The following is a 21,739-nucleotide window of genomic DNA, read 5'->3' on the forward strand; positions in this document are numbered from 1 at the left end:
AGGTAGCGTATACCTTACTTGGTGTAGCTTTTATAGACTATTACGTGAGTTTAAAAACTTTAAACTTTCAAGCTCTAGTTTTTGTTCGTTTTCAGACGTTTATGTGCGAACTGGATATTCCGAAAGGGATCTTTAATCCTCAGAATTTTCTATTTTTCCAAAAATACGAGAAATTTGTTGAAGATAAAGTTACCGCAGGAATTATAAAGGAATGCTTTAGGATGTTTGACGAAAATTTTCCAATTGCCAAAAAAAATCTCCGGAAGGGTAATATTTTAACTGTTCTGGTGTATTAGTGTGGGAAGATGTGACAAAAAATATTTTTAGGTTTTATTCATTGTGATTTGAGTACGGCGAATATCATACTTGGTGAAGACGAAAAGTTGTGGGTGATTGACTTTGAACTAATCTGCAGAAGTTACATCGTGTTTGAGCTGTCGATTTGCGTGGCTTACATAATGGTCACTGCAGTACAATACCACGGGGACCCTATTTTAATGGCACAGATTGCAATTCGTAGCTATGAGCAACTTTTGCCGTTAAATACTACGGAACGGAGTTTTCTCAGTATCGCTATTTCCGCAAGACTGGCAACTTCATATCTTTCTGCAAATTACCAGGCCACCATTCAGCCTCAAAACGTTGAGTACCTATTTGCACAAGCGGGCAAGTGCCCAAAACTCCTCCATGTTTTGCACAAGAGACGAATTAATCAGAAGAAAGACGACGAAAGTATCATTTGATCTTGCAGGCACAAATACTAGACTATATATGCTGATCTATTAGTAATTCTTTATGTATAGGGTGTCGGACTGTTTACTAATTTTATAACATTTATCCTTACATGTATTTACAGAAGTGAATAAAGCATTTTTCATTGTTTGAATATTACACTCCATGTAAATAATGAACACTCGTATGACTTAAAAGTAAATATAGAGATTTTAGATCGATCGTATTTGACATAGACTCACAGAGGTTAACCTGCGCAGACAAACACATGCAATTCTCCTTCGGAAAGTTAGTTGCTTTTTATATGCAAACTTACTTAGATCTGGAGAATAAGCACTGGATTGTCGTGTATTAGAAGCATTTCAGCTAAGGGAAATTTCCTTTCACAACAACCGGTATAAAACCATAACGTAATTTAAACCAAAACTGGCCTCTCGCCGTAGTAGCCTACATTGTTTTGCGCGTCTGACAATCGAGAGGTTACTAGTTCAAGGCACATCGCTGGCAGCATCGTATAGGCCTACTATCTTAATCTTAAGTATACGATGCTGGCAGCTTCATGAGCGTATATGTGTTCTGGGCAAGACATTTGATCATAATGGGTATCTAACTCTAAATAAACTGTCAGCCAAACAAAATATCAAACATTCACAAACAAAGTAACATTGGTGCTAGCACGAGGTTTATGGAACAGAAACATCTTTGTTATAAAGATTGTCGAGGAAAGCTAGTTATGTTCATTTATTCGAAAATACTGTGGTAATATATGAATAGTGTTATATCCGTTTAAAGTACTATAAATCACAGATAAGAGAGGCCACTCGCAAACTCGTTATATTATATAACCTCTTCGCTTTAGTTATATATATTTTTGCTCCCCGTTCAGATGACGTTTCTTAAAACGGGAATTCACCCTACAATTGTGATGTGCAAAACATTTTTTTTATTTTATTGACAATTTTAGACCATACTCGTAGTCTGTAATCTGTATATAGACCAGAAAACGCATACAAAGTTTTGCAATACTAGTACAAGGGTAAATTTAAAGGATGGAAATTACCACCTTTCTGCTGTGCATGTTAATGTTAGTCTTAATCATGTTCATGTGGAGACGAAGTTCAACAAATTTTCCACCTGGAATTGAAGGCATTCCTTTGTTTGGATGTATACCAAGTCTCGGCATGCACAAAGAGCGAACTATTGCCAAGTGGGGGCGTGAGAAGGGTTGGCCTATTTTCTATCTAAGAATGGGCATTACTAAAATTGTGGTACTCAACACTTTCGAGAGCATTGAAGAAGCTTATGTAAAAAAAGGTCAGTATTTTATTGACCGTCATTTGCCCATATTTCTAAGACATTACAGCACGGGTAAAGGAGTGGTGTTTTTGAATGGTGAGAAGTGGAAAGTACAACGAAGATTCGGCATACATACCCTCCGAGATTTAGGAATGGGAAAAAGTGGAATGGAAAGTAAAATCGTTCATGAAATTGATCATCTGAGTGAATATTTGGTAAACAACAATCAAGAAAGTGGTTTAGTAGATATCACACCCATTATAACAAGAGCTGTATCAAACATAGTATGCCAACTGGTTTTTAACCGCAGGTTTAATCTAGATGAAGAGTTTTTATTCATTGATTCCGTCAATAATAAGTTGATGAAATCGGTAACTACACTAAAGCAGATCATGCTCACATTACAGCACATTCCAATCTTTAATCGAATTCCAGCCATTGCCAAAATAAAAAAATACCGGACTGATCTTGCCAACAACCGTTTGCAGCGAATGAGAAATTATATTAAATCACATAAAGAAACATTAGACAAAAATAACCCGAGAGATTTTATCGATGCATTTCTTATTGCAAGCGAGGAAGACAAAAGTGAGGATACTTCTTTTGACGACGAGCAACTGCTTTATTACATCCAGGATTTGTTCTTTGGCGGAACAGACACAACATCTTTCACTCTCACTTGGACCTTTCTCTACCTTGCTATGTATCCTGATAAGCAGGAGCAACTGCATGCAGAAATTGATGAAGTTCTTGGATCCAACGGCATTGTATCCATGTCTTGTTTAGATAAGATGCCGTATGCTCAAGCTGTGATGCAAGAGATTTTCCGTCTGCGTCCACTGGTCCCTCTAAGCATGCCACGAAAAACTCTCTCCAGGATAACCTTAATGGGGTACGACATACCTAAGGGAACAGTTTTCATGCCTAATATCTGGAGTGTCCATCATAATGCTGATCGGTGGCCTAACCCTGAAGACTTTATGCCAGAACGTCATATTGACAGTGAGGGAAAGTTTGTAAAGTCTAAGGAGATTATTCCATTTTCTCTCGGCCCACGGAACTGCTTGGGAATCAGGCTTGCTGAGATGGAACACTTCATGTTTATGATTGGATTGCTTCAGAAACTCCACTTCTCTCTTCCCGAAGATCAACCCCCTCCGGATGTAAGAGGATCTAGTTTTGTAGTTTTGCTTATACCTCCTGATTTTAATATGAAGATCACTACACGTTGAAACACTATTAATTTTGAAAAATGTCAAAAACTTCTCATTACAGCAACATTTGTCTGATTTATCAAAACAGCAATTTCAAGTAAAGTTTTCCATTATGTGAAGTCAATCTCAAACTCAATAAATTATATCTTCTATGCTGTAAAAGTTCATTTATACTCAAACTACAGGTTTTAATCTTGTTTAATTTAAATAGTGTTGAAATCGTTTATACTTTACAGCATATTTTTTATTCCTAATTTACTTTATGTGTATATAGTTATTGACATTATTTTAATTTTCGTAACATTCATCTGAACTGTTTGTAATAGATTTCTTTATCAGGAAATGTTAAAAAAACGTAATTTCTTGCCTATGTAGCCTAATGCTGAAGTTCAAAGCATTTGATTTACTTAGCGAGTATAATTTTGATTACACCATTAAAACAGATATATATATATATATATTTTAAGATATATATAGATTAAAACAGAGATATATATATATATTGTGAACAAATAAAACACCCCCATAACAGAATCTGTGAACCAATTTATATATCTATATATATATTTCTTTATTTAATTTTAAACATGTACTTTATTTTTTCGGATTGAATCATGATATACAAGTGTATTTATAAAGTGTTAATATTATTACATCTTTTTTTATATAAATAACTATATGCCTATAGACTTTAGCATCTATAATGGTGACTTAAATCTAATGCGCAGAGTTCCTAACATTTTTAAGGGGATGCCTTGTTTTAACAAATTTTTAAAACTAACGATATATATTGTGGTTAATCGTTGTTAGAATTGTTTTATATTTTCTTTCAATGCAAAAGTATGGTGACCACTGTTTTACAAAATAGCTTGTATATTTGTAATAATTCAGGAAATTTTTCAGTTACTATACATATTCTTATATATATATATATTAATTTATTAACTCTCATATAGGCTATATATTTTCTTATATGTATATATATACAGTGGGGTGGGGGAAGATGGGACACCTTTAGTACAAAATATATAAATATCCTGGTCGTGTTTTAAACAATTAACAATGGTGTATGAAAGTCGCGAGGGCAAGGTTTAATTCTTTGAATGTTCTTTGTTTATTACCAAAATGTACGAGAAAATAGAATGAAAAGGTGTCCCACCTTCCCCCATCCTACTATATAATCTCTTAATGCAATTCATACCAGACTGTTTAACTTAATTTTAATTCCATACATAGTGTGGTGCATCAGTTTTAGGTTTTTCTAAATAACATAATATGAACCGTGGTCTATGAAATTTCTTCATTAAGATGAGCAACTCCAGGGAAAATGCATACAGCTACCATGGGTTCCAATCTGCTGGTTCCAGTTCAGAATATAATGCACAAGGTTGGGTATTATTTTTAAAATATTTTTTTTCTAAATTTCTTGATAAAATAATGATGTTTTAATGCTGTATATATTCAAATTATTTGGACTTCAGGGTAGTAGTTGCACATATGATTTTGTTTATAATTTGTCCCTTTAAACAAAATTCTCTACCAAATACAATAAAGATAATTTCTTAAAGCTGATTAGTGATTACAAACTTCGCTACATATTTTGTACGTCCATTTCTAATAAAGTATTTCTACCTGAAAAAATATCTATATCTGTCTTTTCCCGTACAAATTTTCATATAGTGCCACATTCTACTTACTGGGCAATTTTGCTATTTATTTTTTCCATCATTTATCTATTTTTTCAAATAAATATTTTAGGGTATTGCACTTGTAAATTTTTTCGAAAAATACCGTATTCTGGCATTCTGCCCACTGGTCAATTTTGATAGCTTTTCTACTATTTGTGTGGAATCTTTAATAAATATTCTGGACTAAATACACCATAAATAGGCTATTTTTTATATTGTTGTTGCAATTGCAGGTTATAAGAGTCAGTCCTTTATTTCTGCCAGTGGTAATGTTGGTTCTGGGTTTGGAAAAGGAGGTTCTAAAAGAAAAATAACGGTATGGTAAAAATAGTGAATGCAATTACTGCATGTGGTTTCAATTAAGTTTAAAGAGCATAGAAAGTAAAATTCAGAGGTAAACAAAAGCAAGAGCACAATATTGCTGTACCAAATAAGACTTGCTACAATGCTTTTTCTGTATGCAGTGAGTTTTTTTATATGAATGTTAAATAAGTTGCATTCTGAGCATATGTGTATATTCATGCATATTTAGGTCTTTACGTTTATGTGTATATCTACGCATATTAAGGGTATATTCACATCTGTGTACATTTCCTGCTGTCATGTGTCATCATATCATATATTTCCCGCTGTCATCATATTGTATTGTAAATGTTAAAAATTGCGTCTAAATTCATACCAATGTAATTTGAAAGAAAAGTTCAACACAACTTCCATTGATTATTTATGAGACAAACTTGTATAGCCTATATAATAGGGTTGAAAAAGATGAGACACACTTAGCACATAATATCCAAATATCCTGATCATGTTTTATACAATTAACAACGGTGTTTAAAAGTCGTGAGAATATGGTTTTATGTTTTTTTGAATGTTCTTTGTTTATAACAAAATGGGACAATATAGAATGAAAAGGTGTCCCATCTCCCCCCACCATATTATGTATGTACAATTAAAACAACAAAAAATTATTCTTACTTAATCTTCCCACACAGGATGGCGAGGATGAAGATTATTTTAACGATCCTTTGGATGATGGAGATAATCCCGATGATATCGTTGCAGCGTGTCCTTTTCTTAGTGAAGATGAGAAAAAGGTATATATATATATATATATTATTAAAATGATAAAAATTATGCCCAATAAGAACATTTTATATTATAGCCTATGCTATACACATTTTGAAAAAGTTTTATTTTTCACTAGTTAAATACTTTTTCAACACAAATTAAAAAAATTGTTTTATTTTTTTGTTTGTTACAGAACATGTTACAAAAAGAGGATGAAGAAGACGATCCACTTGAAGCTTTTATGGCTGGAATACAACAAGAGGTAGTTATTGATAAAACAGCAACTGCTATATATATACACGTTGTAAATTACAGGATACAACATGCTGTTTAAACCCTATGTAGCGTTGGTGGACAATAAATGGTCCAAAAAGTAGTAATATAATCTGGTTTTGCCTAATTATTGTCTATTTGTCTGCTGATATTTAAAGCTTAGAAAACTTGACATTTCACAAATTCTAATACTATACTAACCCAAATACTTTTTTACTTCGAAATTACGTTAAAATACAAAAACCAACCAAAAATAGGTTACTTCGTTAAATCAGAAAGCAGAGATGACAGACAAAGTAGAGATTCTTATACTTTACCTACATAAACATTTTTTGACTGTAAAATTACCATAAAAACAAAACACGCCAAAGGATTGCTAAAAAAATTTTTAGTAATCTTAACATGTCTGTATAGGTGACCACGTTAAATAAGAAAGCTGAGATAACAGAAAAAGAAGAGAAGCAGAAGACGGATCGAGGGGTCAGAGATGACCTGGAGGAGCTTGATAGTGAAGAGCTTTATTACAAATATATGGATGAGAATCCTGATGCAGGTGATTGAGATGTTGGAATCCTGTTTGTAGGGGGGGTTGACGTTTATATTTTTGTGGATTTTGTTTTGCATTATTTTTTTAATTTATTTTTTTTTTTCAATCGTAGTTGCTCTGCCAAGCGAATACAATAACTTTTTTTTCCTTTTTTTAAAAAACATTTTTTGAGTTGTATATTTAATTGTTTGAGTTGTATATTTAATCTTCCTCTTCTCTAGGGAAAATGTTCCTTGATGATGAAGATCCTGTGGAGTACGATGAGGATGGAAACCCAATCCAGACCATCGTTCCAAACAAGAAGATGATCGATCCTCTTCCAGTGGTCTACCACTCCGAGATCGATTATCCTCCTTTTGAGAAGAACTTTTACCGGGAGCACGATGAGATCAAAAGTTTGACAAATGATGGTGTGGACTCCCTGAGGAGGAGGTTGGGGATCAAAGTTTCGGGATTTTTTCCTCCCAAACCTGTATCCAGTTTCGGACATTTTGGATTTGATGAAAAGATTATATCAGCTATCAGGTTAGTGTTGGCTGGTCGTGTTTAAATAAAAAAACTAAATAAATAATTTACCAAAAAATAAAATTTTACTTAATGAATAAAAAAATTTACTAAATAATTAGATAAACTGCAAAACATGGTTGAATCTTAAAATGTACAGCCAGGATTGTCACTAGCACTACTGGTTAGATCGCTTGACAGTGTATATCAGGTCAAAGCTGAAAATCATCCATTCTGGACATGCGTCTACTTACATAACTAGAATATTAATATATATTTATCAATTCATGCATATTGTAATTTTCAAATATTTTGGATAAATTCATGAAAATGTGTGGCCAAAAAAAAAAAATACATTTTTTTAGGTTTTGATATGTTTTATACCTATGAATTTTACATATTATACCATTTATTTTAAAACATCAGAAAACACAACTTCACCCAGCCCACACCCATACAAGCACAAGGTATCCCATGCGGTATGTCGGGCAGAGATGTCATTGGGATAGCTAAAACAGGATCTGGTAAAACTGCGGCTTTTATCTGGCCGATGTTGGTTCATATTATGGACCAACCAGAACTTAAAAAGGGAGATGGACCAGTTGGTAGATGTGGTGTCTTTTTGTTGGTATATTTAGGTGTAGTGGCCATGCTTATTTTCTTTCATTTTTTATTATTTTTTTTTCGTTTAAAATATTTCTAAATTTTCATTACTGTAATCGAAGAGACAAATAAAAAGGTATTGATATTAATTGTAACAAAGGTAACACATTTTAATTTAACAAAATCTGGGGTGACATTAATTGTCCTAACCAATTATCCTTGCTGCAAAGTAGAAATCATTAAAACCTAACATGTTTAGCAAACTAAATTTTTTACGATTGCAGGTTTAATTGTGGCTCCTACTCGTGAGCTGTGTCAACAAATTTACTTTGAATGTAAACGATTTGGAAAGGTGTATGGGTTACGTAGCGTGTGTTGTTATGGGGGTGGCAACATGCATGAACAACAGAAGGGATTGTCTGATGGATGCGAGGTAAATATAAAGCACAAGATTAAAGTTTATATTTGGTAAAAAACGCTGTGGCAAAGTGGTTAGCGCGCCTGCCTCAAACCCAGAGGTAATGGGTTCAAGGCTCGTGGCTATCATAGTGGGTGTATGTGTCCTTGGGCAAGACACTTGATGTCAATTGCTTAAACGTAGTGATCACTAATGGGTTGTCCTTGTCCAAAATATAAAAAAGCAGATTGAAGTGTATGTTTGATACACCTCATCTAATTAGGAGTTTTTTAGAGTAAACTAGTACTTTTTGTGGATATTTTTTATATTTTAAAATTAGGAGTTTTTGCAATGTGCAAAAAAATTTACAGTTAAAAATGTGGGACCTGAAGATTTTTTGTGTTTACATCGCTTGAAAATTTGCTGATTTTTGAGGAGAATGTTCTAAAATTTGACAACTGTCGTTGTGTAAAAGTTGATCTCTTATAGTGTTTTTTTATCTCCCCTTTTTATTTTCAGTCTGAATAAATTGAAAGAAGATTTATTTAGGTTTTCTAATTTATTTTGTATTTAACAGATTGTGGTAGCTACACCTGGTCGTATCATCGACCATGTGAAGAAGAAAAACACGAACCTTCTACGAGTTACATACCTCGTGTTTGATGAAGCAGATCGTATGTTTGAGATGGGATTCGAATACCAGGTCAGTAGTTTCATTAGGCAGATAGAAATGAGTCAAATGACAGTCTTTATAATACAGGTCCCCTATTTCATACATATCGTGTCTGCTTACTAGTTACGACATACCTAATTTTGTGGATGATTTTTTTCTAAAAGGCTAATATTTTGTATTTGAACAAAAATCAGCAACCTCTGAGTCGAAGCAATGTCTGTTTAAGTATCTTGCTTAAGTACACACACACGTTTACCATGTTAGCTGCATTAAGAATTAATCCCAATATCCTTTGAGAATATTTCTATGTTTAGGTTCGCTCGATTGCGAACCATGTGCGACCTGATCGGCAAACTCTGCTCTTCAGCGCCACCTTCAGGAAACGAATAGAGAGATTAGCGAGGGATATTCTGACAGACCCTGTTCGTATAATACAGGGGGATGTGGGGGAAGCTAATGCCGATGTAACACAGGTTGGTAGTTGTCAAACATCTTCTAGATAACCATTTTATTCTATGTGGGTGCGGTCCCGCAGCGTGGCCACCATGGGTCCTAGAGTGTAATTAACCATACGTTCCAAATCTGGGGTGGCAGGGTAGGCAGTCCTGGGATTTTCTACACTGTGTTAATCAGTAAACCTTACCCAATGATTTGAAATTTGCTTCAGAGGATTGTTATTTAACTATTACTGCCTAACCTACATATATAAAAGTTTGAAGCTTTGTATGTAACATTAGTTGGTAAGTAAAATAGGTGTCTGGGTGACATGTCACCCTAATTTCTGAAACAGTGGTGATTTGTTTTTTAGTGGTCCAGTTTTATGCGTGAAACAGCATTTACCCTGCCTTTTATCTATACTAAGAAGCAGGGTCATGGTTTACTGTCACATTAATCCATGGGTTCTTTTATGTTTGAAAACCATGATTGTTGAGGCATGCAACTCTGTGCTACAGAACCAGTATTTTATTATATTATTTATTACAGATAGTTGAGGTGTTCAAGACAGCAGACATGAAATGGAAATGGTTGTTACGTCGAATCATTCCTTTTACAAGTGAAGGGAGTTTGCTGGTTTTTGTCACCAAGAAAGTAAGTATAACAACACATTTACAAACGCAGTAAACATGAAGAGTAGGAAAATGTAATAGAAAAATATTTATACATCATCAGATTGTGTCAGTATTTTATTGTATTTTGGTTTAATTAATAAATTTAACTTATTTATCCAAGTGCACAAGTAAATTTCAGTTGTTATTAGAATCACAAGTTTTCTGTTTCATACACTTTGTACCCACTTACGAGTTACCATGTATGTAACTTTGAGTTTTGAACTAATAAAAATTAAACAAACAGGCAAATGCTGAGGAATTAGCGACCAACCTAATCAACGAAGGTCATGACGTCGCACTCATTCATGGTGATATGCAACAATATGACAGGAATAATGTAATAACAAACTTCAAGAAGAAGCAGGTACATCAATTTTTTCCTTATTTTATAAAAATGTGGTAATCAAGTTTTAGGCTGTTTGATTTTTGCCACATTACTTTCTGTTTAGATTTTCAAGATCAATTTTTTGAAGGTTAATTTTAAAAATCACAATTTTATTTTATCTTTATCAACCTTTTATTACTGTGGCAATGAAGTTGTAGGCTGTTTGTTTTTTACCATATTACTTTCTGTTTAAATTTTCAAGAATATTTTTTGGAGGATTTTCTGTGAAAAAAAAATTTTTTTTCTTCATTAACTTTTTATTACTGTGGTAATAAAATTTTGGGGGAATTTGTTTTTAAGAATCATTTTTTGTTTGTTTTCGCCACATTATTCTCTGTTTAAATTTTAAAGATTAATTTTTTTGAGAATCAACATAGGAAAAATAGCCTTTTAAGTTTTTACTAACTGATTTTTTTCAATTCAAAGGTGGCAACTTTAGTAGCCACAGATGTAGCAGCCAGAGGATTGGATATTCCATTAATACGAAACGTGATCAATTACGATGTTGCTCGCGATATTGATACACATACTCATAGAATTGGAAGGTGTTTAATATTTATCCAGCTATGTTTTATTCTACGCGTGTGAGGTCCTACAGCATGGTATGCTAAAAGACTGAAAATTTCGGCTAGAGTTGGCCCATTATACTAACACCCAGGGTGCTGCAACCTATTTTAGTGACCACTGGAGTGAAGTAATTTTCGCTAAGTGTATTGCTAAGAACACATACACCTGTTAGTATTAAACTTAGTTACAATACAATGTCTTACCATTCAGTCACGTCGCTAAAATAAAAGTATACAAAAAGTTACCTAAAACTTCTCTAGGCATTTTTTAAACCAGTTTCAATCGGAATCATTAACCATGTACATTAATATACTTTTTAAGAACTGGACGTGCTGGTCAGAAAGGTACAGCTTATACATTAGTTACATCAAAAGACACTTACTTTTCTGGTGACCTGGTGAGAAACTTGGAGGGTGCAGGACAACGAGTACCAGACGATTTGTTACAACTTGCGTTGCAAAATTCAAAATTTCGAAAGTCCAGATATAAACATGGAAGTGGAAAACAAATTTCTAATTTTAAGACAAGAGACCGGCCAGGATTTGGAGCAACTGCAAGGTAATGTTAAGTGATGATAAATACTAGCTTACTGTCCTATCCTTTTTTTGTTATAAGATGTTTTGGTATTTACCTGCTTTTTTGTAGATTTCTGTAAAAATCAATTTATTCTGTCAGTGTATAATTTATAAGGGGATTTTCCTGAAAAATCTTAAGAATTTTTATGCGGTACTTTTAAGTTCTATTTTCCCTCTCTAACAAGTGTAAACTTTTACAGCTCTACCACAAGCACCATGGCGTCTTTCAGAGCTGCTAATTTTTATGCGGTACTTTTAAGTTCTATTTTCCCTCTCTAACAAGTGTAAACTTTTACAGCTCTACCACAAGCACCATGGCGTCTTTCAGAGCTGCTGCAGCGGCAGGAGTCATGGGGGGTCGCGCTTCTTCAATGAAAGATTATTTTAAGAACCAATATAAATCTAACTTTGTGCAGAGCAGTGAACCTGCAGCTGCATCCACCTGGAACAGTGGTGATGGATTTAAACATCCAAACTCAAAGAGGAAGAAGAAGAGTAGATGGGACTCGTGAAGATATAAAGTTCCACACTTGTACAGCAAGAATTTTATAAGCTGATATTTAGCCGCACAAGGTCGCCAAATAAAATATCATTGACTGAAAGCACACGCCAATAAAACGAATGCCATGAGCTCTAAATACATTAAGTAATAGATTCAACCTAAAATGGTTGTCCTATTTAGTAGTTTTTGATACCACAATTTAATAAAAATTCCATATCACATTGTTGCCAGAATAGATGTCAAATAAAATTATTGGTGGATTTACAAAAAAAAACAAATAAAATAACTGCCAATTTGGTTTAAATATCAATTTTGGGACCTTTGTAAACACCCATTACAGATTCAAATAAAGCTTTGTTAGTAATTGTGCCTTCTACGGATATCCAGTGTTTTGAATTTCTTCCAGGAGCGTTGACTGCCACTTGCCTTTCGCCTTTTAAAGTAACCAGCCGGGCAGGTACAGAAAATGCATGTTCTTTTCTTAAGAGACTATAAGTAACTAGTGTCACTACTTTTCTGTCTGTGGAAACCAAAACTTTCTTCAGAAGGCTGGTACATATTCTTGATACACCATACCAGAGGCCAATAGACAGTAAGATGCAAACTGGAGGCAGTATGTAAGCATTAGCACCACCATATATATTGAATGGACCTTTTACTTTTCGATCGTCAATTTCGCTTTGTACATCATCAGGGTATTTGTGCATCTCACTGACCATGGCTGCACATGTTAAAAAGCTTGTTACCTGCAAGATAGATTATTGTAAATTAGTATATAGAAGTAGTATGTTTAACATGTCTGAACATTACTTATATATGTGATTAAATGAATCTAACTTACTTTGTTTATCCTTATGTGGCTGCAAAATGACAGTCGTTAGAATATCGGTGTTCTGTTTCATACGCCTCATGCCAGCTTACGAGTAACCATGTATGTTACTTTACAAGTAATTATTTTTTTGACTTTTTTATGTATGGCTGATAATTTGAACAACCCATTAGTAACCACTGGGTTGGAAAATGTACATACTCATACCCCTGCAACAACTGAAGCTCGTGCATAGTTGATAGGGAAGTCTTTGTAGTGGTACAACAGAAAAGCTTTTGGGAGTTCTCCAGATTTTTCAGAAAGTTGTCGAAATTTTGTGAGTTGAGGTTTGAACCAAATTTTCCATTTGGTGTTTATCACATTTTTTTTAATACTATTTGCATTAAAACTAGTTACTTTGTTAAAAAACAGTCTAACAAACATCTATAAGTATAAAAACTCAAAATACGTTGCAGTTATACAGTCAACAAACAATAACAACGTGCACATGTAAGCTCTAAACAAAACAGAACGCAACACATGCGCGTCTGTTGGTGCCTTGGCCTATACTAACTTTGCCTTGGGCCTCATATAAGATGATATCTGACAAAAAAGAAAACTGAATTAAAAGTAACAGAGAATTAATTGGATTATTAACACAATGGTAAAACAGTAGGACTAGTTCAATTGACAAATTTACATTTCAAATACGGTGCTTCTTAGCCACCCTTTATCGTAACATAGTATTGCGGTAACATTTCTTATTCGTTTACCGCAGGGAAATTCCCTAGTTAAAAATGTTCTATATTTTAGAAAGAAAGTAACAGACGTTTTTTAACAAAATATGAAACGCTAAACGTTATTGTCTTTTGTGGACCTTGTGTTATATTATAATATTAAGTGGATATGATATAGTTTACAATAAAACCAAATTATAAACTGCACTAATTCCAACATACTTTTAGATTTTAAGTCATGCATAAGATTTTAGTTTGCATGAACCGTTTAAGGTTGCATTCAAAAATTGTAACAACTAAAAGACCAATTTCTTTGAAATTACCTACAAAGATATGCTTGAACTGTCAGCAAGTGTCCTTTTTTTCTTCCAATTTACCAACACACTATGACACACTTGGTATCAACCCTACAGCTTCCAAAGAGGAAATAAAAGCTGCTTATATTGAACTTTCGAAAAAGTATCATCCTGACAGAATAGCGCAGGATAAAAGCACAAAGGAAGAAACCACAGATTTTCTGCAAATTTCCCAAGCGTTTAATGTTTTATCAAATGAAACTAGTCGCAAAATGTACGATTTAGAACTGTTTAAAACATCTGCCACTATAAATCGATTTTCTTCTGGCGAATATAAACTACATCGGGAAGAAAAAAATCGAAAGAAATCAAGAAAAAATTTGGATGAAGAAAATCAGGATGTTCTTGGTTTTTCATCACTTACACCGCGTATTCGAAGCTTGCTACACTATTTATATGGCGCAATATTTGCTATAATAATATCAATGATATTGCTTAGTAAAAGGAATGCAAATGATAAAAATGAAAAAGAGACAAAGTCATCATGACTAAGTTTTTCATTCTATAGTTGGGTTGAAGAGTAATGATTTTAATTTTAATTTGTTATGCAATCATTTGTGTTCAATAAATTATTCAAAGGTATTTATTCTTCTTAAAGTTTGCTTGTATGCAGTTGAATTATCACTGTGCTTATTGTCTGTGCAGTTCATTAAAAGCTTTATGTAAGTGTTGGGAAATAAAATTTATATGCTCAAAAATATTTGGGCATGTCAAAAGCAGGATGAATGGCTCTTTCATGTGTTGAGAGTCAGTAAAAAAGTACTGATAAGCTTTAGGCATCCAAAACTACAGAGATATTTTTAAATGAATGTACGTTTGAACGTGACCAGAGCCATAGAAATACCGAGTAGTCCAACTCATTGTTACGTAAAAGACAAATTGAACGCCATCTTGTTTCCAAAATAACACGGTATGTATAGAGAAAATGCATGTTTTTCGGTAAATTAGAGAAAAACTTGAGTCTAAAAACAAATTTAAAGGTTGAAAAGTGTAAAAAACAAGTGTTATTTGTTTTCTGTATCAAAAAAAGTCAAAAAATGGAATTAGAAGCGGTTGATTTGTGACATTTTAGTCATTTAATGGGGGTAAATTTATATGTTTTTTCAAAAAAATGTTTGGTAATGTAAATAGAAGCTGTTTTACGCCTTTCCACAAAAGGAAATCGCAAATAAAACTCAAGAAGTTCGTTTAAATTCATTGCGAAAGTCACCGCTTTTGCTCTATTTTGAACACACAAAGACGGCAGTTGGACTACTCGGTGTTTTTACGACTCTGAACGTGACTAGATCACGTTTACAAGACTATGTAACTTTATGATTTAATAAGATTTTCGGAGTTTTTTTGAAAGAAAAGTTTAGTTAAAAACGTTTTCAATTAAAAAATACTATTTGTTTTATAAAAACTATGCTTGCATTACGCATTTACGACAAGTCAATTATCGCTCCCCGAAAATGTCAACAAGTTTTCTAAATAAATACGTCACAAACCGTCGCCGATTAATCACTCTCTGTTGCCAGCGTGCGGTAGCTTATAACATTACCTTGGATACAACAGAAGCTTGTTTTTACAAGCACACAGAGGGAAATACGAAACTCTAGAGTTTTTGTTCGCGCCTGCCTTTTCCATGTTTCCAAAATAACATGAAGCCGGCGAAGATGAAATCATTGTCTCCGATTATGGAACGACATACACCGCAGCATCCTTTGCCGGACGATCTCAAGGCGAGTATTGTTTCAAAACATCGTTTATAATTTTCTTACCAGAGATTTTTGTACGTGTTGAAGGGAACTATAGACTTAATTTAAAAAACTGCAATCATTTTGTTTGTATTTTATAATTAAAGTTAAACGGTATTATCTGTATATATCTATGCATATTTATAATTTTGGAGTAAAAATACCTTTATATATGATTTGTAAATCAAATTTACTCATAGATGTAATATTATTTTAAAGAATCTTCCAAATGATGAGACAGTATGCCAGTTCTGTGGTGTAAGTTACCTCATACATCACGAGATCAAGAAGTTGGAGGAGATGGTTGCTCATCTGGAGCAGGAGCTTAAGTTTCATCAGGGATCAGAGGAGAGAGAGCAAAAACTGAGGGAGGAATTGGAGAAAAACAAGCAGGCTACTTTGTCATTGCATGACATTATAGCAGATAGGGATAAAACGTGAGAATTTAATTGGTAAAATTGTAGGCTGTTCTCATGACTCCTGTAGACCAGTCTGCAGAGTATGGCAGTTCCTGACGAGACCTCGCGCACGCAGGACTGTTATTTTTTGCGTGCTTGCGTGCTATCATCGAAAAATCGGTGTGCAAAGCAAGTACATTTTTAAGTCACGTTAAGAAATCCTACTTAATTTATTACGTTTTTTTTATTTTTCAATTAATTGGAGTATGTGGGACAAATTATGGCATACATCACCACATGCATGTATGTGTATGATATATTTACTATTCAATAAGTTATGCTTGTAATTTTAAGAAGAATGTAACAGGGTGGGTAACTGTGATTATACTATAGAAATACATGACAAAAGTAGGCTTTGTAAAGTAATGTATATGGATGGCTGCTTATTTAGCATGAGTATATAAGTGGTTGTTTTAGTGTGTAATGGGTCAACCCTGGCTTAAATCTCAGGTTTCACGTCGTTTCTCGCCAAGAACCTCATACATATAAAATGGTAATGTTTTAACATGTAAGATGTAACTTTTACACTTTCTTTGCAGAATAGAAACAATCACAGCAGATTTTGAAACCGAAAGAAATAAAAATGAATCTCTCACCTCAAGATTGGTTGCTGAAGAGAAAAAGTCAAAACAGTTTTTGGAAAATAACTTGTAAGTTTAATTTTAATGCTAATAAGTTAATTTTTAATACCAACTAATATAAAAAATCCCAATGATAATGGTAAATGTTTTTTTTAGTCTAGTCACTAACTTAGACAAGCAATTCTAATTGAACTATTGGAACTACTACCTATTGAACATTTTTGGTTATGGCTAAAAATTGATTTGCTAATAAAATTAAGTCTTTTATAACAGTAGTTCAATGTTTACTGTGCAATTATATTTTTATTAGAGAACACTCTTAATATGAGAGTTGTGCTGATTTGTGTTCCAGGGAAAAGAAAGCGAAATACCAAACATCTCTATATAAAGTTCAAAGTGCAATAAACTTGGTAAAGTTGGACTTTTCTAAACTTCGCACAGAAGTTTCCCCAGCTGAACAAAATGCTTCAGTTTTTAAAGATGAAGTTTTTACAAAGTTTTCACATTTGTTGTCTAATTGCTCTGAAGGTATGTAATACTATGTTTGTATTATTTTTGTTTTAACATTATTTAAGGGAAATATTGTGTATCAGTAGTTGTGCTGTAAATAAGTTTTAAATATCATTTGTGATTGTATCTAAGTAGTTATCAGCACGTTGAATAAATTTGTAAATATTTTTATGAGTTATTTAGTAATCTATGGTGGGGTTATCACATAAAAATTCCATTTTTTTATTTTTAATTTCATTTAAACTGTTTTTAAATTTATTTTTTTTTAAATTTCATTTTAAATTAAATTTCTGATCTTTGCTATGAAACAACAAACCAGCAAATTGTTTTTTTGTCAGATATGCGAGCATTAAGAAGAAAAAACAGCTGCTTGTCTGAAGATTTGCAAGTTCTTGCTTCAGAATGTGATGCAGCAAAAAAACGTGCAGAAAATGCAGAACATAGAATTGGTTTACTTTTAAAAGATGCTGAAAACCTGAAAAGTGATCAAAGTGGTCAAATTTCCGCTCTGCAAAACAAAATACAGGAACTAGAAGAATTGTACGCTGGTAATAACAAATACATATTATAAATTTTTTGTTTGGTTCATTGTTTTAAAATATTGTATAATATTGTATGTACATTTTTAAATTGTTTAGGTATATTTAAAATTATATATTGTTTATTTTTAATTATTTTTGTTCTGAGTTGTGTTATAATCATTTATCTATAAGCGCATTTAACTTTGTGTATGTTTTAGATAGAACCAAAGAAATTAAAATGTTGGAAATGAAAGAAAATTCTGCAAGATCAGACCAAGCTGAAATGGAAGCAAAACTCAAGTAGGAAATTTTTCGGAAAAGTAATCTTCTGGTTATTTTTTTTCTTTGTGTTTAGAAAAAAGCAGTTGGAAGTTCAAAGCATGACGGTCAAGATGCAGAAGACAGAAGATAGTGCTGCATCGACCATACAGAGGTTGGTATTATATAGATTTTGGAGCTAGCTTGAATTTATATAGATTTTTTGACCCTCCAGTATTTAATGGTTAATTTTGTTTCACTGTATTTTTATAAAAAAATTGTATTACAATATGCGTGGTACTATATTACATTATGCTAAATACTAGTGTTAATTTACCCGTAAAGAAGTTCGCTAAATAACAGACAAAATATTGGATTAAAATTCCCTTTTTCACAAAATTATATTAAAAATAACATTTTTCACCATAGGAGCCAAAACGTTTGTATTACATTATGCCTGGTAGCAGAAATAACAGAATATTAGTTTTAAATTTATAACCAGTTGTTGTTACAGATTGAACCAGGATTGTCGTCAACTTGAGAGGGAGTTGGCTTCATTGAATGAAGAGACAATGAAGATGAGGAACAGGGAGAAAGAGAGAGAGAAACGAGATCAAGAGAGGAACAGACAGAATAGCTTGGCTCATGGGCAAATGGAGCAGCTCAATTGTGCTTTAAACGATGCCAAAAATACTGTCAAGACTTTGACTGCTGAGAGGTTAATTGCACATTGTTTAACATTTTTCCTGAAATTATAAGTTATAAGACGCTTTGTGTTTTGAATGACTGCGACAATGCTTAGTACATGAATGTGGAAAAACCTATTTTCTTTCTCTACATTGGTTTATGGTACAATCATGTAGACTAAAACTATGTCGCCATTGAGCCAAAACCAGGTAGCAAGTAAAAACTGACATATCATGCGAGTTAAAAAATGACATTAATTCAATCACTTATCCACTGAGCCAGACAATTGTTTTTATGTTCTTGATTTATGTTCGTAATTGAATGAATGTAACTTACTTTATCCTTGGTGGCTGAAAATGACAATCGTTAAACACAAGTGTACTGTTTCATACACCGTGTGCCAGCTTACGTGTTACTAAGTATGTTACTTTGTGGGTGACTATTTTTTAGGATTTTTTCATGTGTGGCTGATAATTTCGACAAACCATTAGTGACCACTGGGTTGGAGTAATTATCGTTATGTGTCTTGCCTAAGGACACATACGCCCACATTGGTAACTGCAACGAGCCTTGAACCCATTTATCTCTAATTCTTCTTTATTAGAGAGCTAATGACATCATCACACCAGCATCAGATCCAGCAGTTGCGCGAAAGTTTCCGCAGCAAACTGGAAGCATCTGAGTCGACACCAATCAGAGCACAACAAGAATTGCAGGCAATGCAAGAGCGCCATCGTGAGGAAATGCAGGAGTTTGAAAGAACATTACGAGATGAATTTCGAATCGAAATGAGCGTTGAAAAAGATAAACAGGCAGAGGCTATTTCAAGTCTGAAAAGCAAGTTTAAAAATGAAATGCATGAGGTAAAGTTATAATTTTTTTAATTTTTTTTATTTAGTTGAACACAACACAAGTTATCTTCCATTTTTTAGATATATAATTATTTTTCAAATTGTATTTTGTTCATGTAAGAGATTTAATTTAAGCTTTTGTTATTCTAGCTTGAATATGATTTGAAAAGAGATGCTGAATCGGACAAAAACGAAATTTCTTCACTTAAACAAAAAGTTGACTATTTCACCAAAAACGCAGAAGAGAAAAAGATAGAATTTGAAGAAGGTATGTAATATTTTCTATCAGTTACCACTTTCCATTAGTTCTATTCTAGATATGTTTCATTTCTATAGTAGTTGTATATAATGCTAATGTAACTTTGTTGGTGTATGACTTTACTACAGATAAGCAACATATTAAATTTTGTGTCATATATGAAGGGATGTTATAAGTTTTGATACTTTAACTAGGTTACGATTAGTCATTTAGTTACCTGTTTAAACTGAAAGTAATTCTTTGCAATAAAACATCAGTAAATAAAAATGAATGTAACTTGCTTTATCTTTGCGCGCCTGGAAAACGACAGTCATTACACTATATATAAAACATTAACGAAACTGTATGTTCTTAGAGAGACAAAGTTTAAAACAAATGGTGAGTCAGCTGGAGGAGAGGATTACTGCTCTCACACAGGAACAGGAAGACAGAGAAGAGGAGAAACGGTTTGCATCTTCAACAGCATCGCAAAAGTGGAAAGACATGGAGGAGAAAAATGAAAACCTTCAACGTGACATGATTGCAATGAAAGAAGAGGTAATGTGTTATATTTACATTCTTGGTTGAATGTGTTTTTTTTTCTAATTGTGTGAATGAATGTTCATTATGTATCCTCGGAGCTACCAAACAGGTAACTTTCTGAGGAACTTTAGTACTTTTCGAGAGTACTTTTTTTGTGTGTTAGAAATTTGAAAAATCCACTGGTGCTAACATTGTTTACGCCACTAAATCTTATGATAAAGGACTATAGTGGTAATACAAATAAGCTTTTTAGGGTGTTTTGTTCTTGGTTTCTTTTACAGGTAGAACTGCTTCAAGAAACAGTCCGCAGAGAATGTGAGGAAAGATATGAACTTACTGAAGCCCTCAGCCAAGCAAGAGATGACCTAAAAACAGCAACGGTAAGCTTAGTTTTAATAAAAAAGGCGTTGAATGTAACTTGCATTATCTTCGCATGGCCGGAAAAGCGGGAAACTGCAATGCGTGGTGGAAAAGCAAGCCCTGTTTATCCACCTGCTGCAGTAAATTCTTCTATCACAACTCATGTTAGAGATTTGGCTTTTGGTGATGAAAGCCCAAAGCGCAGCCTTAGTGGAGGTGGGAGAGAAAATGGTCGCCATTTAATTCACAGCTATTCAGAACCACCAAATGGATTGCATCATTCAAAGTCTGCGGATACTGTTGATACCGTACGCAGGCGCATTGCTGCTGCGATTAAAAGAAAGTAATTTTACTTCTTCTGTGCGCACATATCGGCCAAATTCTATTTATTTAAGTTCATATAGTAAAGCCCCTTTTCTTGCAATTTGTGCTGTTTAATAGTTTTATTGTTTTTTTATGCACCTGTGCTATTTAGCCTTAACAGTTACAAACAAAAAAGTGAGAGAAAGGTTATGAGAAAGTTTGCTCTCTGGTTTATGATAATTTGCATGTAACAAAACAAATTCAAGTACAGGTTGGTATAGGTTAATGTAATAATATGCACAATAAGGATTACTGAAATTCCGGTATATTAATTATTACGAATCCCAGCCACCACAACTAAAATTCTAATTTTAACAGTCCCCTTTGCGCCAGAAATTATCCGTTTGAACCGATGTGATAACTGGTGCTGTGAGCAACTTCTGTTTAAAACCCAAACAAATAATCAACAGAGAAATGATTGATTGATTGATTGTAGTTGACGTGCCAGTATTTTAACTACAAATTTAAAAAAAAAACAATTTTGAGGTACTGAGATTTTAATATAATGACGCAAGTGCAATCTTTACAATAACAGGACGCTTCCACGTTATACGCACGGTGTTTAAATATTCAAAATTTCAGCAAAAACTTTTATA

At 33.3% G+C, this 21,739-nt stretch overlaps 5 protein-coding genes across 5 annotated transcripts; 4 read left to right on the forward strand and 1 right to left on the reverse strand.

Moving 5' to 3' along the window:
* The first annotated feature begins 1,642 nt into the window (after positions 1-1,642).
* Positions 1,643-3,404, forward strand: LOC100185727 (cytochrome P450 2U1-like). The gene has a single exon (XM_002120699.4). It carries the CDS (start codon positions 1,782-1,784, stop codon positions 3,258-3,260), a length of 1,479 nt encoding a protein of 492 aa, XP_002120735.1. The 5' UTR covers positions 1,643-1,781; the 3' UTR covers positions 3,261-3,404.
* Positions 3,405-4,470: 1,066 nt separating this feature from the next.
* LOC100181782 (ATP-dependent RNA helicase DDX42-like) lies at positions 4,471-12,272 on the forward strand. The gene is made up of 15 exons (XM_002121350.5): positions 4,471-4,629; positions 5,164-5,246; positions 5,926-6,027; positions 6,195-6,263; positions 6,689-6,827; positions 7,043-7,346; positions 7,752-7,930; positions 8,213-8,361; positions 8,903-9,028; positions 9,313-9,471; positions 9,983-10,087; positions 10,352-10,471; positions 10,919-11,037; positions 11,381-11,617; positions 11,933-12,272. Exons 1-15 carry the CDS (start codon positions 4,551-4,553, stop codon positions 12,144-12,146), a joined length of 2,184 nt encoding a protein of 727 aa, XP_002121386.1. The 5' UTR covers positions 4,471-4,550; the 3' UTR covers positions 12,147-12,272.
* A 13-nt stretch (positions 12,273-12,285) lies between these two features.
* LOC101241962 lies at positions 12,286-13,430 on the reverse strand. Its single transcript, XM_004225973.4, has 2 exons — positions 13,173-13,430; positions 12,286-12,882 (listed from the first exon to the last, which is right to left on the reverse strand). The coding sequence occupies exons 1-2, from the start codon at positions 13,386-13,388 to the stop codon at positions 12,436-12,438; spliced, it is 663 nt and encodes a 220-aa protein (XP_004226021.1). The 5' UTR covers positions 13,389-13,430; the 3' UTR covers positions 12,286-12,435.
* A 390-nt stretch (positions 13,431-13,820) lies between these two features.
* LOC100179471 (dnaJ homolog subfamily C member 4) lies at positions 13,821-14,747 on the forward strand. Its single transcript, XM_002121791.4, has one exon. The coding sequence runs from the start codon at positions 13,920-13,922 to the stop codon at positions 14,523-14,525; it is 606 nt and encodes a 201-aa protein (XP_002121827.1). The 5' UTR covers positions 13,821-13,919; the 3' UTR covers positions 14,526-14,747.
* Positions 14,748-15,596: 849 nt separating this feature from the next.
* On the forward strand, positions 15,597-21,565 carry LOC100183357 (putative protein tag-278). The gene is made up of 13 exons (XM_026834080.1): positions 15,597-15,758; positions 15,993-16,210; positions 16,771-16,881; positions 17,165-17,340; positions 17,661-17,870; positions 18,062-18,143; positions 18,199-18,276; positions 18,616-18,819; positions 19,393-19,651; positions 19,790-19,907; positions 20,254-20,435; positions 20,702-20,828; positions 21,462-21,565. The coding sequence occupies exons 1-13, from the start codon at positions 15,678-15,680 to the stop codon at positions 21,563-21,565; spliced, it is 1,950 nt and encodes a 649-aa protein (XP_026689881.1). The 5' UTR covers positions 15,597-15,677.
* Positions 21,566-21,739: the final 174 nt, after the last annotated feature.

Source organism: Ciona intestinalis, chromosome 4 (assembly GCF_000224145.3).
Source record: "Ciona intestinalis chromosome 4, KH, whole genome shotgun sequence".
Lineage (NCBI taxonomy): Eukaryota > Metazoa > Chordata > Ascidiacea > Phlebobranchia > Cionidae > Ciona > Ciona intestinalis.

Bases quoted from the DNA above. Each gene is read 5' to 3' on its own strand.
- LOC100181782 (XM_002121350.5), top strand. From the start codon at position 4,551: ATGAGCAACTCCAGGGAAAATGCATACAGCTACCATGGGTTCCAATCT. The intron at 6,828-7,042 runs GTGATTGAGATG...CCTCTTCTCTAG, and splicing joins GGATGAGAATCCTGATGCAG to GGAAAATGTTCCTTGATGAT. The intron at 7,931-8,212 runs GTAGATGTGGTG...TTACGATTGCAG, and splicing joins AAAGGGAGATGGACCAGTTG to GTTTAATTGTGGCTCCTACT.
- LOC100185727 (XM_002120699.4), top strand. From the start codon at position 1,782: ATGGAAATTACCACCTTTCTGCTGTGCATGTTAATGTTAGTCTTAATC.
- LOC101241962 (XM_004225973.4), bottom strand. From the start codon at position 13,388: ATGTTTGTTAGACTGTTTTTTAACAAAGTAACTAGTTTTAATGCAAAT. The intron at 12,883-13,172 runs GTATGAGTATGT...TCTATCTTGCAG, and splicing joins GAGCTTCAGTTGTTGCAGGG to GTAACAAGCTTTTTAACATG.
- LOC100179471 (XM_002121791.4), top strand. From the start codon at position 13,920: ATGCATAAGATTTTAGTTTGCATGAACCGTTTAAGGTTGCATTCAAAA.
- LOC100183357 (XM_026834080.1), top strand. From the start codon at position 15,678: ATGAAGCCGGCGAAGATGAAATCATTGTCTCCGATTATGGAACGACAT. The intron at 16,211-16,770 runs GTGAGAATTTAA...CTTTCTTTGCAG, and splicing joins ATAGCAGATAGGGATAAAAC to AATAGAAACAATCACAGCAG. The intron at 18,820-19,392 runs GTTAATTGCACA...CTTCTTTATTAG, and splicing joins AAGACTTTGACTGCTGAGAG to AGAGCTAATGACATCATCAC.